Source organism: Saccostrea cucullata, unplaced genomic scaffold, assembly GCF_032062105.1.
Source record: "Saccostrea cucullata isolate Sc308-1 unplaced genomic scaffold, CSIRO_AGI_Scuc_v1 ctg3051, whole genome shotgun sequence".
NCBI classification, from domain to species: domain Eukaryota; kingdom Metazoa; phylum Mollusca; class Bivalvia; order Ostreida; family Ostreidae; genus Saccostrea; species Saccostrea cuccullata.
The window spans coordinates 108,206-125,416 of record NW_026922388.1 but is presented as its reverse complement, the minus strand read 5'-3'; the positions used below and the strand labels follow the sequence as shown (position 1 = coordinate 125,416).

Genomic DNA, 17,211 nt, shown 5'->3' with positions numbered 1-17,211 from the left:
TGAATGTTTTTCACAGAAAATTCTATTTTTAGTAACAACGGCACCGTTCTTTGAAATCAAATACCAATACACAGAATTATGTATCTTAGTGTGGTCTACTTGTGTGCCAAGTAATAATAAAATCAGACCAAAACTGTAGGAGGAGTAGCATTTTGAAAGTATTTTTTTTTAATTTTATTTTTAGTAACAATGGCAACACCATTCAACGAAATCAAAAACCGTACACAGAATTATGTATCTTTGTGTAGTCTACTTGTGTGCCAAGTTATATCGAAATCAGATTTAAACTGAAGGAGGAGTAGTATTTTGAATGAATTTCAAATTTTTTCTATTTTTAGTAACAACAGCAACACCGTTCATCGAAATCAAAAACCGATACACAGAATTATGTATCTTAGTGTAGTCTACTTGTGTGCCAAGTTATATTGAAATCAGATTAAAACTGTCGGAGGAGTAGCATTTTGAATGATTTTCACAAAAAATTCTATTTTTAGTAACAACGGCAACACCATTCCTCGAAATCAAAAACCGATACACAGAATTATGTATCTTTGTGTAGTCTACTTGTGTGCCAAGTTATATTGAAATCAGATTAAAACTGTAGGAGTAGTAGCATTTTGAATGATTTTTCACAGAAATTTCTATTTTTGGTAAGCACAGCAACACCGTTCATGAAATCAATTATTATAAACCGATACACAGAGTTACGTATCTTAGTGTATTCTAATTGTGTGCCAAGTTATATTGAAATCAGACTTAAAATGTAGGAGGAGTAGCTTTTTGAATGCTTTTTACAGAATTTCTATTTTTAGTAATGTAACGTGCAAGGGAGGTCACTGCCTGTGAACCCCCGCAGGCTCGTACCCGTGATAAAAACGGATAGCCTTGAGATGCTGCAAATATATACAATGCGCAGTCTTAATCACTTGGTACTGCGTTATATAAGGTCTTTACTGATAGCGAACAAGTGACACTGGCATGGAAGCCCACACACCAGCGCACTTCCACAAGAGACAAGCAGGGATGACCGCACACTCGTCCTTGCGCAGTGACAAGCAGGGATGACCGCACACTTGACACTAATACGGTTCTAGACTAGAGACACTGGCAGGGATGTCCACACACCAATGCTCTACCACAAGATGCAGGCAGGGATGTCCTCACACCTGATCTTGCGCAGCAACAAGCAGGGATGTCCGCACACTTGCTGCTAAGAGATGCCAATTACAGAGCAGGGATGACCACACACTCTGTCAAGCAATAAGCAGGGATGACCACACACTTATCACTTATCACAGTACAATATAAGCAGGGAAGTCCGCACACTTGTATGCACTAACAAGATTTGTCGAGTTTGACCTCTAGAACCTCTTTTTTTTTGTATACACGCCAGTAAAAATCCCTATATCTCAAGTACCATCTATGATACACAGTGATTAAATATATACAAACTAATTAAAATTTCAATCAAGCTTCCAATTAACAAACCTTTAGTATCCCAACTAAAGAAACATACAAAGATTATTATTGATCACTTAAATTCAAATTCAACACTAATTAAGTATTTATTTTCGATGTATATAATAAGTAATTAACAATAACAAGGGCGATAACTTTCGCTATAATGAAATATAGAAAAACAGCTTTCTGCTTCATTACCCCCACCCCAGCTTTATGCGTCCTCGCATAAGAAAACACAAATGTATATCATCAACATCAACAAGAAAAATATACAGTTACCACACTTTTCAAAGAACTGTTATACAATTTCAACAGCTTTACATCCAAACATACATCTACTTAATGAATTTTATTTATTCACTCTCCGAGTCCCACTCCTCAACTTCCACCTCCTTTATCTTCTTGTTATTGTCTCTGTAGGTCACCGTCCTGGTGACTGAGTGGTGGACCCTCTTCTTAACAGGGGAAGTTTGCACCCCGCACTCACATCTTTCGGTATCTTTCTGTTCTCCGTCAGACATTGCTTGGCTACTGGAACTCCCAGCTGAGGCGCCGGTCACTGTCTCCTTTTCTACGTTTGCCGGTTTCTTTTTCGATTCCTCTGCCGGTTTACTCTTTGTTTTGTTCCTGTCTGAAGCCTCGCCCTGTGATACGCAACAAACTTTTCTGGGAGGAGTAAAAACGGGGGCATCATCAACGCTCTTGTTGATATCGGAAACTGGTAGAGGCGCTCTTGTGCCTTGTTGTTCTGGGCTCTTTTAAGTGGCAAAATTCCTATTTTTTGCGCTTGTCGCTTTCTCTACACTTGTATAGTATCTGTATAATATTTCATTATAGGGGTAACCTTGGCGCCCTGGTGCCTAGAAATGGTGTCAATTGGGTCCTTTTTGACAATGGTCACCATTGGAGGCGCTCTTGGGCCGTAGAGTTCCGGGCTTTCTTAAGTGGCACAATTCCTAGTTTGGGCGCTCGGCGCTTTTTCTAGACCTGAAAAGTATTTGTATAGCATGACATTATAAACTTGGCGCCTTGGCGCCTTGAAACGGGGTCACATGGGTTCTTTTTGACACTGGAAACTATTAGTGGCTTTCTTGCACCGAAGTGTTCCGGGCTTCCTTAAGTGGCACAACTCCTTATTTTGGCGCTTGGCGCTTTCTCTAGACCTGAAAAGTATCTGTATAGCATGACATTATAGGGATAAACTTGGTGCCCTGGCGCCTTGAAACGGTGTCAATTGGGTCCTTTTTGACACCTGAAACCGTTAGACGCGCTCTTGCGCCATGTTGTTCTGGGCGCATTTAAGTGGCGCAATTCCTAGTTTGAGCGCTAGGCGTTTTCTCTACACCTGTGTAGTATCACATTTTAGGGATAAACTTGGCGCTCTGGCGCCTAGAAACAGTGTAAATTGGGTCCTTTTTGACACTAAGAATCTAAAGAGACGCTCTTGCACCATAGTGTTCCGGGCTTCCCTAAGTGGCACAATTCCCAGTTTGGGCGCTAGGCGCTTTCTCTACACCTGTGTAGTATCACATTTTAGGGATAAACTTGGCGCCGTGGAGCCTAGAAACAGTGTCAATTGGACCCTTGTTGATACAGGAATCCGGTAGAGGCGCTGTTGCCCCATGTTTTTCCGGGATCCCTTAAGTGGCACAATTCCTAGTTTGGGCGCTCGGCGCTTTCTCTAGACCTGTATAGTATCTGTATAATATCAAATTATAGGGGTAAACTTGGCGCCCTGGCGCCTAGAAACAGTGTCAATCTGGTCCTTTTTGACACTGGAAACCATTAGTGGCGCTCTTGCTCCGTAGTGTTCCGTTCTTCCTTAAGTGGCACATTTCCTAGTTTGGGCGCTTGGCGCTTTTTCTAGACCTTAAAAATATCTGTATAGCATGACATTATAGGGATAAACTTGGCGCCCTGGCGCCTATAAACGGTGTCAATTGGGTCCTTTTTGACAATTAAAACTGTTAGACGCGGTCTTGTGCCATAGTGTTTCGGGATTCCTTAAGTGGCACAATGTCTAGTTTGGGCGCCAGACATTATTTAGTAAATGAGTGTTTTTACATCGGGTTCGATAAACACTTATATACGAGGGCTGTTCAATAAATAATGTCCTCGGTGTTCCGAAAGAAGCAAAAGGCACTTTTCAATGATTTAGTCTTCATGATTTTACTAATTAATCTCTTTTAAGTAAAATACATGTCCGTTACATTTTTTATCCAATTTCTGTTTGTTTGTAGAACTCATTTTTCTGTTTATCCCGAAAACCCTTTTGCTCTTCAGGGCATGCGGGTTTGGACGCTGTCTTGAAGAAATGCAATGTAGTGGATTTCTGATTCTGGGTCCTTTCTCTAATAAACCTTTTGATTTTTTTGCAAAAAATTGCTTTATAGACTCCTCCAAAAATTAAACTGTGTCTCTGAATACGAATTTGAACAACAATACCACTAATTTTTAAGAAAATTACATATAAATCTGTCTTTGTGCTCTTGAATACCTGTGCTCTTGTCAGACATTCGCCGTTTTTATCAAGTACATCTTATGGTAAATTTTGTTTTGAGGGTTTTAAGCAATAGATTCATGTTCCAATATCTGTGTGGAAATAAAACAAACGTGGATAACTAAAATTACTGATATTTTAAAATAATTGTGAAGAATTTCGTATACGCTTTCGTTTTCACTCATTTTTCAAAATATAGGGTGACCTTTGAGTACCAAGCTTTTTTAACCGTCAAACGTTTCTTAAAAACAGTGTAAACTACTCCCGATATGATGTCTATCGAATTTGCTATGTGTCTTAAAGTCAATCATACATCATCAAATATTATTTGTTGAAATTTGGCAACCAGTATAAATAAGTTGTTATAATTTTTGTTGGCAAGGAGGGTACCCATTTTTGATGCCCATTATATAATTTTTATCATTGAAATCCACCTGCTCTTTTGTCTTTAAAACAGGCATTGGTTGCTGTTAATGTTAATATATGAATATATTTCAGTGAATATTTCTTTTGGATTTTTAACAAGTTTTACGGCAGCTATAATGAAGCTTTTATTTTCACTCTAGTTTACTGATTCTTTACCATTCATTTATAATGCAGTGTCTCGAAAAGCCTTTGTTTCCCAGCTCCTCACGATGAAACTATGTGATGAAAAGTGGTCACATAAACTGTTATAAATTCATGAAAGATTCAATAATGAGAGAAAGTCAAGTTTAATGTCATATGATATCTGTAATGTATGTTTTATAGTTCAGGACATTATTTATTGAACAGCCCTTATATATATATATAGTCAATAAACCTTATAAATTATTTTTGTTATTGGCCGCTAGCTTTTTTGGCCGCTAGCTTGACTTTAGTATCTGAAACTTTGTAGGTGGAATACTAGGGGCCATTTACCACTTCTGCAAAAAAAATGGTTATGGTACCATCTGTAGTGTCCGAGATATGGCCCTGCAGTTTTAAGCCCTACTATATAATACTATACGAATTAACAACGGGTTGAGTTACATCAAAATTCCCTACCCAGGTATCTGAAATGTTGTTTACCACTTCTGTGAAAAAATGGTGATGGTACCATATTTAGTTTTCGAGATATTGCCCTGCAGTTTTTACCTCTGCCATATAATACTGTACGAATAAACATCGGGCTGGGGGAAATCACAAAGTCTCCTACCCAGCGATCTGACTTTATGTAAGTGGGGCACTAGTGGCCAGATACTACTTCTGTGAGAAAATGGTGATGTTACTATCCCTTATTTCCGAGATATGGCGAATTATTAATTCATATTGTAATAAAAATGATGTGAGCGTTGAATTTATTATATTTATGTCATGAAATGCAAACACTTAGCGGCATATCGTGTATGTGAGCACTTTGTGGCATGAAGGGCTTTTTAAAATAAAATTTATAACTTAGCATATGACTTTTAAAACACCAGTTTTTATTTTGTGAATATGCCATGTTGAAATAATGTTTCTGCAATAAACAATCGCATTATATTGTAATATTGAAGAAGTAATAAATAATTTTTCTACAAAATTTTACAACGGATAAAGGTTGGCAACTCACGTTACATAGCATATCACTAACCCTTTAAGCCTGAAAAGAAATAATGTGCATACGAAATCGAAACATTTATTAAATGTAAAAAATATCCAAGATTCTTGGTTTTGCTTCAAATAATATAATTGAAGAAAGCTTTTTATTGTTAATCTCTCACACGGAAAGCAAGCACTTAACAGCATATCGCCTGTGTGGGCACTTTGTGGCATAATGGTTCGTTTCAATAAAATTAATAACTTACCATTTATTTCAAAAAACAATTCAAATGATTGGAAAACCCATGTAAAAAAATATATCTTCGATAAAAATTCGAACTATTGTTATAATGCATAAATAATAAATAATTTTTCTACACAAAAAATAAAACGAATAGACGATTTTCATTAGATTATATATCATTAACCCTATAAGCCTGAAAAAAAATATTGTGGATACGAAAACGGTACATTAATTAAATTTTTTAAAAGTATCCACGATGATTGGCTTTGCTTCAAGTATTATGATTCAAATACCTTCTCTTTTGCAATATCTTTACAGAAAAAATATCCAAATGTTTTTAAAGTTTATGTTGTAGAAACAGTAGTCTTGAGAAATGGTTGATTTTTCAAATGGGTAAAAGTTACCCAACAATATCGAATAATGAATTCATATTCTACTCAGAAAATGCAAGAATCTGAGTTTATATAAAGTTATGAACAACAACAACAATTTGACGAGTTTCGTTAGATAATATATCATTAAACCTGTAAGCTTTGAAAGAACTAATGCGTTTTAAAAACGGTAAAGTTAAAAGACGATGATTTTTTCCCAATTTTTTTAATGGGTAAAAGTTAAAGGTAACACATCAATAGCGAATTATTGATTCATATTATAATAAAAAAAAAAGGTGTGTGCGTTCAATTTATTATTTTATTCTCATTATATTTACATTTTTCCCAGTTATTACCGCAAAAGCTAAAAAAATAAAATTTTAATTAACTTACTATCTGCAATGTATCCAAAAAGAGAATGTATCCAAAAATCGAATCGAAATTAAATATCAAAATCTAATTAGCAACAGAATACAGGAAGGAGACCGGTCGAAAGAAAGGGGGAAAATGGTTTTAACAAAATTGATAAATTTATTATGATATTATGATATATTTATCATGAACCATATACTTCAAGATAATTAATTCCCTTAGTAAATTTTACTAATTTTGTTTTTTAAAGGAAAAAAATTACTTGTTTAGCATTTGAATTAAATAATATCAGACCTTTCGGTTTAATAAAAAGCTAAAAAATATTCTTGATTAATTCTCTCAAGGAATTGAAAATAATTTCAATCTTTACCAATTTCAAATAAAATAAACAGGATTAGAATACATTTTTATATGTTTTCTTTATTTTAAAGCAGATCAGTACTTTCAGTTCTTTGATTATTATATATAATGCAGGTCATAAAGAGCGACAACTCGTTTGTTTACATATTCTCGATCAGATTTTCTGTGCGTCGAAAAAGCTTGATGGTAGCTAAAAGAAAGTGTGTGTGTTTATGCACATTTCCTTTAAAAATAATCAAGTGATATCCTGATCAAATTTCAAGAATTGCATTTGCGATCAATATTCAACAAACATGCTAAACACCTAAATACGTCTCTTTTTACATTGCCTGATTGGGTACAAGTTTAATATTTGAATATGTCCAAGGTTAATATAAATTCTTTTATTATCTTTATAATTAAAAGACTAAAATTCCGCAGAGAAAAAACCTTATCAGATAATAAAAGCTGATGAAATTTGAGGGTTTCAATATTTTATTGGACAAAAAATGAAGTAAATACACAACTTCACTGAATAAAAAAGACAAGAACGTAACAGTTTTCGCCCTTAACAACACTTAACTCTTGGTTTAACTTAAGTGCTGTTTGTATCACCGACTTGAGTGATGTTAAAAATATATATACTATGTATTTTTTAAATCTCATCAAATTACTCTTCATTTTCTCTATAAGTTCTTGTATCTCGCTCACCTTTATTCAAATCAAACAAAAATCGCACTTAAATTCTATTATTTTCTTAAATATTTGCAACAACACTCAAGTCGGTTTGAATACCTTGCCGGTAGAGAACTACAAATACCGTCCTTTTCTCGCCACTAAATGCCATGAGCAGGGAAGGATCTTTTTGTGCCTTGACCTTCTTCGACATGGGACGTCACTTCATACGGTCTCATCCGAAGGACCGATCTCCACGTCCCACAGTGGTATTCGAACCCGCGTCGAAAGGATCAACACTCCTTACATCGCGACTCTAGAGCAGACATTCTAACCGCTGCGCCACGCAGGCGACTGGGGTATAGCATTAAAAGGAATCTGATAACTGCAGGCTTGGGGCGAATTACATTGAAAGTAATGCATTACCATTACCATTACTTCAACAATTTGGGCATTGAATTACCATTACCATTACTCTATTTTCTTTAAGTAATGCATTACATTACCATTACCTTAGTACAGTAATGCATTACCATTACCATGACTTTTGGAGGTTTTTTTAAAATAGAATTTTATACAAAACTTTGCGATGTTTTTTTCATAAGCTTGCATGTATTCACCCCCTTCAAAACTAAACATGATAAATGATAATTCAAAGAAATACGCACGCTAACTCTCGATTCCCGCCTACATTTTGGAACCATTTAATTCAATATAAATAGCAATTTGGCCATAAAATCTTTGTTTGATACAAAGAACAGTTCAATGGTAATTGAATAATTGTCTTAATACCAGTGCTAAACAGTAAATTATCCATAATTCCAGCTCTTGAAAAAAGGGGGGTAGACGATATTTTCCTCTAAAATCGGAGTTTCAAGCATCACCATATTTTGAACTAGTCTTGGAAATGATTAAATGTTCCTTATATCTTTTCTAATGTTTTAGACAAATAAATAAAACATAAATATATCAATAAAATATCATGTTTCAGATGTAAATCGCTTTGAAATTGGTGGAAAATAAGCATTTTTATCGTTTTTTGTCAATAAACATATGTTCCCCCCCGTGTCACACAAAAAGCTTTGGTATGATTTCGTGAAATAACATTCCAAATTACCTGTAAAAAGGAATTTTTGTGACACTGGGGGGAAAGATGTTTTAAAAATATTTTCCGTTTTCCGTTGATTTCTATAGTGAAAAACACAAGTTTTACCAAAATTTTAGAGTTATCTCTCTTTGTTTTCCCAAATAAGTAATGTTTTATGAAAATCCATATAATTATCTATAAAAATATTAAAATTTAATCGAATATGTTAACTTTTGAGAATTGACTTGGAGGTAGGCGGGAGAACAATACTATCGTTCGCAGTTCTTTGATTTCAAGTTTTTGTATATATCACAATGTCATTAACTTACAATCAAAGAAAGTTCAAAGTTCTGAATTGTCAGTTTTATAACACATGTACAATATCCACTTTTTGGGCATGAAGTAATTTAACTTATGGGGCATTTTAACCCCTGCCTAAAATATCTAATAATAAAGGATATAGGCTATTTTGATTAGTACCATATGAAAAAAAAATCCATTGATCTGTTAAGCACAGTGAATCATAGAATGCCTGCATGGCTTCTTTTTCTTTGGTATGATGGATTTTTCATGGTCAGTACAAGCTAGACCAGCTTAATTAATGTTTTATAAACACAGCAGGAGAAAGGGACTGGTAATTTGAAGCACTTCTCTAAACAATGCATTGTTTTAATCGTTACATAAGCCAGAGGCCTAGTGTGTTTTGGTGATACTCTATCTATTCAAAAGGAACCAATTATCAGTTTACAGTATACCTTAATTAGTGTATCTCATATGCGATAAAAAAAAATAAATTTTAAAACTATTTCATATAATTCTTTGAAATCAATTCTTATCTGAAATAAGTTTGAAAACTTAAATGTAAGGTAGGTGTACTTTCAACAGAATAAAAAGTGTATTTGAATAGATACAGAAATGTTATCTAAATAGGTTAACATTTTATTTAATTGTATTATTTGCAAAGAAAAAATAGAAATAAATAAATAAATAACCTAAACAAAAATTTCTATCATCCATGTCCATTTAAATTTCTTAAAATATGTACATATCTTACGAAATAATGCTGTGTAATGCTATGTAATGCTAGCATTACACAGGATTTTATTTAGTAATGCATTACCATTACCATTACATGTAATGCAAATTTTTGGGCATTACACATTACTAGCATTATTTTGAGTCCATGTAATGCATTGCAATGCATTACCATTACAATTAGCATTACCCCTAGCCTAGCATTGAACTTCCACTAATTGGAAGGACCCTCCCCCTTTCTTATGTTCTGAAAATGTACATTTGTCGCCCCTCGTGGTGGAAAGCAAGTTCACAAATCAATCAACTTCTCTCCATCTCTATATATTTTACTTGTTAAAGGAATTTCAATATCCACCACCTTTTATCAATGTACAGGACTTGCATACGAAGTAAAATTTTTAACTGATAGCAAGTCTCCATGGTAATAAATGTCTATTGTAGGAAAAAAATTATTTGAAAATAATTGACAATGTGTTTTTCCTGCTTGATTGTAGACGACAATTTTGCTAAAATTAATACAATTAAAACCTTTCCTATATGCGTATTTGTTTCAGTTGTGGAGATACGAATGCATAGCCAGGAGTGAATTCGTAATTTGCAGTGTGGATATATATATATATATATATTTTTTTGGATGAAAAAATTAATTATCAGGATAAAGAATTCTGCACAGGATAACGTTTTAAAAAAGTAAAATTTCTGAGGGAGGGGTAATGCTGCTTTCTCTTTTAAGCACGCGTTTCGTGCGCCTTGTGTGACATTCATTTTTTCATTCATTTGTGACCAAAATCCTCTCACATTAATTCTGGACAGATGTGGATCTCAAGTGACTTGAAACAAATCATTTTGAGAGAGAAAGAGAAAGAAAGATCGAGGAGAGAGAGCATAATATGTACATGTACTAAGTATACCATACATGGCCAAATATGTTCTCCAAAAACACTGTAAATCATCTTGTCATACATGTAATGCACGTGGAGCGGAATCGAAAGCGCATAAGAATAGTCCAGTGAATATTGCACCTGTCTTAAATCTGTTGGAGTGGGGGTGCAGTGGGTTGTACAAACAGCCTTGAATATGGTGTTAATTCCACTGCATGTTTACTTCCTGCTGGCATATTCCACCCCCCCCCCTCCACGAAATACGATTTTCGAGTTTGGGCATTTTTTTTTGCTTGTCAACTTATTTCAGGTAAGTTATTATTTTTCTCTGGCTGCCTTCCTTTCAAATTACAAAGTCCTTTCAACAGTACAGTTGTGATTTGATTGGCTGATTAAATGACACATTAAAATAGCTTAAATAGATTTATTAGCCACATGCTAAATATTTCATCAGTTTCAAGTTTTATTTGAATCAATTTAATTAATTTTATTTCTATAACCTAATCAAAGTATAAGTTGCTTATACCCACCTAAACATTGTTAGTAGTACTAGGATACAACAAAAAATTAGAGATAATATGATTTCATTTGAAAAATTTTCATCTTTTCCTAAAACATGAAGGCTTTATTCGTCTTTTTAACTGATCGAAAGGATTAATAATGTTGCGTTATTATTCCAATAGATAAAAAAATTTATAAAAAATTGAATTTGTTTTTAACTCTTCTTTTTCATGTTTTTAGCAAATATTTTATAGAATGAATAATCAACAGTTTCTACTTTCCCCTCTAAATATCGATAAACATGCAAACAAGATATACACATTTACCGAAAAATCTTCGGAGGAAGTGGTGAATCCTGAACGCTTCCTATTGCCAGGTAACAATAAACAATTATAATGCAGGTTACTTCTCTTCATTAGGGGTATTTGTACATGTTGAAATGTTAACATACATGTCGATTATGTATGGTTTGGATGACATGAGCCGAAGTGTAAATACTGATGTGTATCGGTGGCTTTGTAGTATATATCAGTAGTTATCCTTGTGTTCTTTTTCTCCACTAACACATCAAGAAATGGTAATTTTTCATCATTCATCTCTAAAGTGAATTGAATATTGGAGTTTAACCCGTTTAGTATTTTATAAAATTGCGTTAATTTCTCCATGTCGCCGTGCCAAATAATGAAGCAATCGTCCAGGAATCTTTTCCAGTTTGTTTCTATCAAATCAGCAAATTCTTCTCCCCATACTTTAATAAGTTCACTTTTAAGTAACGTTTCAAGGTAGCCTAAAGTTAAGGTTGCATATGTTGGCGCTACCTTGGTACCCATTGCAGTGCCTTTGGTTTGGATGTAATGGTTTTCGGCAAATGCAAAAGTATTGTTATTAAGTACTAATTTCAATTCTTCCAAAATAAAATCATGTTGAAACCTTGTTGGCGTATATTTTAACCCTTTCAGCAATAATTTTTATGTCGGTTTCTGTATATATATATATATATATATATATATATATATATATATATATATATATATATATATATATATATATATATATATATATATATATATATATATATATATATATATATATATGATTGAATAATTTCCATCTCTCTGATTGGCTGAGATCCAACTATGTTAGAAAAATATTACGTTGTATTGACCTGCACGTGACGTTCCAGGTCAATACAAGGATTTATTTCCTCTACATTGATCTAAAAATAGATTGGTAAATTCCAAATGGATACAAATTGTTTTAGAAAGCTATTTAAACGACTGTGATTTTTATTTTCATGTGAACAAAACATAAGCGAATATATATTTTAGGTGAGGGTGGTCAACCCCCACCCCCCCTCCGACACTTTTACTGAACATTACTTTTTGGCAGTCAGTTTTCCCTGACGATACTCCTTCCTTTCAAAATCTATCCTATAAAAAGACTGACATTATACATTTCTTTCCTGGCTACTAAAATTGATTTTTAAAAAAAAATTTCAAATTGATACGACTGGTAAGGTTTATTAACATTTTAATTCTGCTACTCTCATGTATTTGGCAAGGACTTAATAAAATGCAAACAAGTCTTGAGCTGTATCATTTTATCAGTGAATCATATAATAAAACAATTATTGCTGTTTTTTTCGGTCAATACAATGATTTAGCCATCTTCGTAGTACAATATTCACCTCGCCCTTCGGGCTTGGTGAATATTGTACTCCTCAGATGGCTAAATCATTGTATTGACCTCAAAAACCAGCAATAATTGTATAATATATACTTATTTGTTTTCTCGAGATGGTGAACAGGTTTTAATTAGCGTTTTATATAATATTATAGTAAATTAATAGCGAGTACATAAAGGATTTATATTATACTTACATAATATATATTAAGTTATAAAAAAAAATGACAAGAACACAGTTTACAAAATTTATTGGTGTGGGGTTATCTAAACAAGATAGACTAGGGTGAATTCATCATGCATCGAACACCGTTATACTTCAACAAGTTCTAGCAATATCGATACCGACGGTGTAGTGTACGATTATTATAGTAAACTTATTATATTTCGTGATCTAAGAAAGATAACTCTCATTTATTTAATTGTGATTATCTCCCTTGTACTCAACCGGAAGTTGATGTTATAAATAAAAGTATGGCTGATTAGTTTGTGTTACATCAGTACATATGGTTAAATCCGATATTAACTTTGTATGGGACACTACATCTGGCGACGAGGATAAACCAAAGGATAAACCAGAGTCGAGCAATGGCAGATGCGAAACCTATCTTGACAGATGTGAGTAGGATTGATAAGTTTGACCCACATGGAGATGTGAATTCGGTAGGAATCCGTTGGACACGGTGGGCACGTGCATTTGAGCTCTTTGCAAGCGGAAAGGGAATAGAAGACCCAGCGCAAAAGAAAGCTTTAATGTTACATGAGGCAGGGATGGACGTACAGGATATTTTCTATACGCTTGAAGTCCCCGAACCGGGTGATGGAGAAAACGTGTATGGCGTGGCGTTGGCGACATTGAATAAACACTTTACTCCTCAGGTAAATCACACGTTTGAAAGATCACAATTTCGCGCTATGGCACAAACAGCGACAGAAACTGTTGAACAATTTATCACTAGACTGAGACAGAAAGCGGTGTATTGTAACTTTACGAATATTGATGAAAGTATACGTGATCAAGTGATAGAGAAGTGTTATTCTCAAAGACTGAGAAGGAAATTGTTAGAGAAAAATAATGTGACACTGAAACAACTGAGAGAAACAGCACAGAGTTTGGAAGCAGCTGACAAAAGAGCAGTGACTATGGAACACAAACCAGAACAAGAAACCATAAACAAAGTGAGTAGATACAAACATAAACATGACTTTAAGCAACAGGATAAACAAGACAAAAAGTGTTTCGCTTGTGGTAAATATGGTCACATTCGCACGGATCCGAAATGTCCAGCACGAGGACAGAAGTGTCGGAAATGTCACATGGAAGGACATTATGAAGCATGCTGCAAGACCAAGTCAAAGACAAAGTGGCACAAAACCAAGAGGGCAGCAGTCCGAAATATTGAAACTTCAGAAGTAGAACAAGGTCAGGAGTCTGAGAGAACTTATGTGTTTACTATTCGGAACCAGGATCGTTCAAAGAATGACTTTAGTGTTAGTATTGGCGGTATTGATACAAAAGTCATCATCGACTCAGGAGCTTCAGTGAATGTTATTGACAGACACTTATGGGAACAACTCAAGGAACAAAAAGTGAAATGTCACAGACAGTCGAAAGCATCGACAAAGAAACTGTATCCCTATGGTAGTAACAAACCACTGACTGTCGCAGGAAGTTTTGTTGCTGATGTGTGTACGCGAGACCGGGGTGTGTCAGCCGAGTTCTTTGTTGTAGAAGAAAGTGGACAAGCTCTCCTAAGCTATGATACTTCTACCCATCTTGGAGTACTACAGATTCAAGAGACAAGTACTGTTGCACCAGTGCACACTGTGAATAGCACAGATATTAAAACAGAGATACTAGGGAAATTTCCGAAAGTGTTCACAGGACTTGGAAAACTGAGAGACTTCCAACTTAAAATTCCAATTGATGAGTCCGTACATCCTGTAATTCAGTCCGTACGTAGAGTACCGTACCATTTACGCAGTAAGCTAGACCAGAAACTGGATGAACTTGAGAAGATGGATGTTATCGAGAGAGTCAAAGGGCCAAGTCAGTGGGTATCACCAATTGTGGTTGTACCAAAAAAGAATTCAGATATTCGCATATGTGTCGACATGCGAAGAGCTAACGAGGCAGTCGTTCGTGAGAGATATCAAATTCCTACTGTCGACGAAATCTTGCAGGACTTGAATCAGAGCAAAGTTTACAGTAAACTTGATATCAAGTGGGCCTATCATCAGTTAGAGCTTACCCCAGACTCTAGAGAAATAACTACCTTTATGACACCAAGAGGACTTTATCGATACAAACGTTTGTTGTTTGGAGTGAACTGTGCTCCTGAAATGTATAACAAAATCATTCAACAGACATTAGGAGACTTACCTGGTGTGAATGCAATATATGATGATGTTGTGGTCCATGGATCAACAGAACAAGAGCATCAACGTAACCTAGAATCAGTGTTGAAACGTTTAGAAGACTCCGGAATGACTTTGAACATTGAGAAGTGTCGATTCAATATGGAGAAGATCGATTTCATGGGATATGTACTCTCTGAACATGGCATCGGAATAGCAGACAGCAAAGTTCAGGCTATTAGGAGTGCCAGGACACCACAGTCAGTATCTGAGGTGCGAAGCTTCTTGGGACTAGTCAATTTCGCGGGCAGATTCATACCAAACCTGTCCACTGTAGCAGAACCCTTAAACAGACTTTTGCGTAAAGACCAGTCATTTGCATGGGGACGAGAACAAAACGAAGCATTTGACAAACTTAAAGACTGTTAAGCTAATGTGTCAACTTTAGCCTACTTTGATGTGAATGCCAAAACACAAGTTATTGCAGATGCAAGTCCAGTCGGCTTAGGCGCTGTATTAGTCCAGGAACAACACGGGAAACCTAAGATTATCTCCTATGCGAGTAGATCCTTAACAGACGTCGAACGCAGATACGCACAAACCGAGAAGGAAGCACTCAGCTTAGTGTGGGCATGTGAGCGGTTTCACATGTACCTGATGGGGAAGACTTTTGAGCTGTTAACGGATCATAAGCCACTTGAATTTATTTTCTCGCCCAAATCGAAACCATGTGCACGAGTAGAAAGATGGTTTTTAAGGATGCAGAACTACAGTTACACAGTTCGTCATATTCCGGGTAAATCAAACATAGCTGATTCATTGTCAAGGATGTTGTCAACAGATACACCAAATCCGAAGACGAGTGATACTGAGGAATACTTACGCTTTGTTATTGAGGAAGCTGTTCCAATGGCAATGACCGTATCTGAGCTTGAGAGAGCATCATTGGAGGATGAGGATCTCAAGAACTTGAGAGAATGTTTGATAACAGGGAAATGGTATCAGTTACAGAACAAAGACTTTTTGTCAGTAAAATCAGAATTGTGTACTGTTGGACATCTGATACTACGAGGGACAAGGATTGTCATACCTAAGTCATTACGCGACCAAGTACTGGCACTAGGTCATGAGGGACATCCTGGAATTGTTATCATGAAGCAGCGATTGCGATCCAAAGTTTGGTGGCCTAAAATGGACCAAGACATTGAACAGTGGAACAAAGCTTGTTATGGATGTCAGCTAGTATCACAACCTGAAAAAGTGGAACCTATGCACAGAACAGAACTACCATCACGACCATGGGAACATTTAGCAGCTGATTTCCTAGGACCGTTACCATCCGGTGACTACATTTTTACTATTGTTGATTACTAGTATTATTCCCGATGGATTGATCTGGCTGTGATGAGATCTACAACGGGCGGAGAAAATGGTCGAAGTGTTGACAAAGATTTTCAGTACACATGGATTACCTGTTTGTATTACAACAGACAACGGACCACAATTTGTCAGCAAATATTTCAAAACATACTGCGAAATAAATGGAATAGTCTAAAGGAAGACCACCCCATTGTGGCCACAGGCCAATGGAGAAATTGAACGTCAGAACAGATCAATATTAAAGAGACTGAAGATTGCACAAGCAAAAAAAGGAGGACTGGAAATCGGAACTTCAGACTTATTTGCTGATGTATCGCTCATTACCACATACCACAACAGAAGTGAGTCCCGCCGAGTTGTTGATCCGTCGAGTTAATCGTACAAAACTACCAGATATCCACACTTATCGTGAGACAGATTACCGAGTTAGAGATAGAGATGCGGAGAAGAAGGCAAAAGGGAAGATGTATTCTGATGCTAAGAGAGGAGCTACACTTAGCGACATAAAACCTGGTGATCTTACTTTGATGAAGAAGAACAAGGAAAACAAGTTATCTACAACATTTCATAGTGATCCATTCAAAGTTGTCGAGAAAAATGGAAATAGTGTTGAGTTAGAATCCATGGAGGGAGTTCATTACAAAAGAAATGTGTCTCATTTGAAAAAGTTTGTGAATTCCAAGGAATCTGTGAATGTGTCAAGTGAAAATGTGAATGAAAATGTGTTAAGTGAAAATTCCAATGGAAATGAAGATTTGTGTTCAGGAAATTCAGTTCCTAAT

General features: G+C 35.4%; 1 protein-coding gene across 1 annotated transcript; it reads left to right on the top strand.

Annotated features, from left to right (window-relative positions):
* Positions 1-13,279: 13,279 nt before the first annotated feature.
* Positions 13,280-16,423, top strand: LOC134261713 (uncharacterized protein K02A2.6-like). The gene is made up of 2 exons (XM_062744115.1): positions 13,280-15,410; positions 15,498-16,423. The coding sequence occupies exons 1-2, from the start codon at positions 13,280-13,282 to the stop codon at positions 16,421-16,423; spliced, it is 3,057 nt and encodes a 1,018-aa protein (XP_062600099.1).
* The last annotated feature ends 788 nt before the right edge of the window (positions 16,424-17,211 follow it).

What these genes read in the sequence shown, in the direction of transcription:
- LOC134261713 (XM_062744115.1), top strand. Translation starts at nt 13,280, where the DNA reads ATGGCAGATGCGAAACCTATCTTGACAGATGTGAGTAGGATTGATAAG. An exon ending in ACCCTTAAACAGACTTTTGC is followed by an intron (nt 15,411 to 15,497) that starts GTAAAGACCAGT and finishes TGTCAACTTTAG; the next exon opens with CCTACTTTGATGTGAATGCC.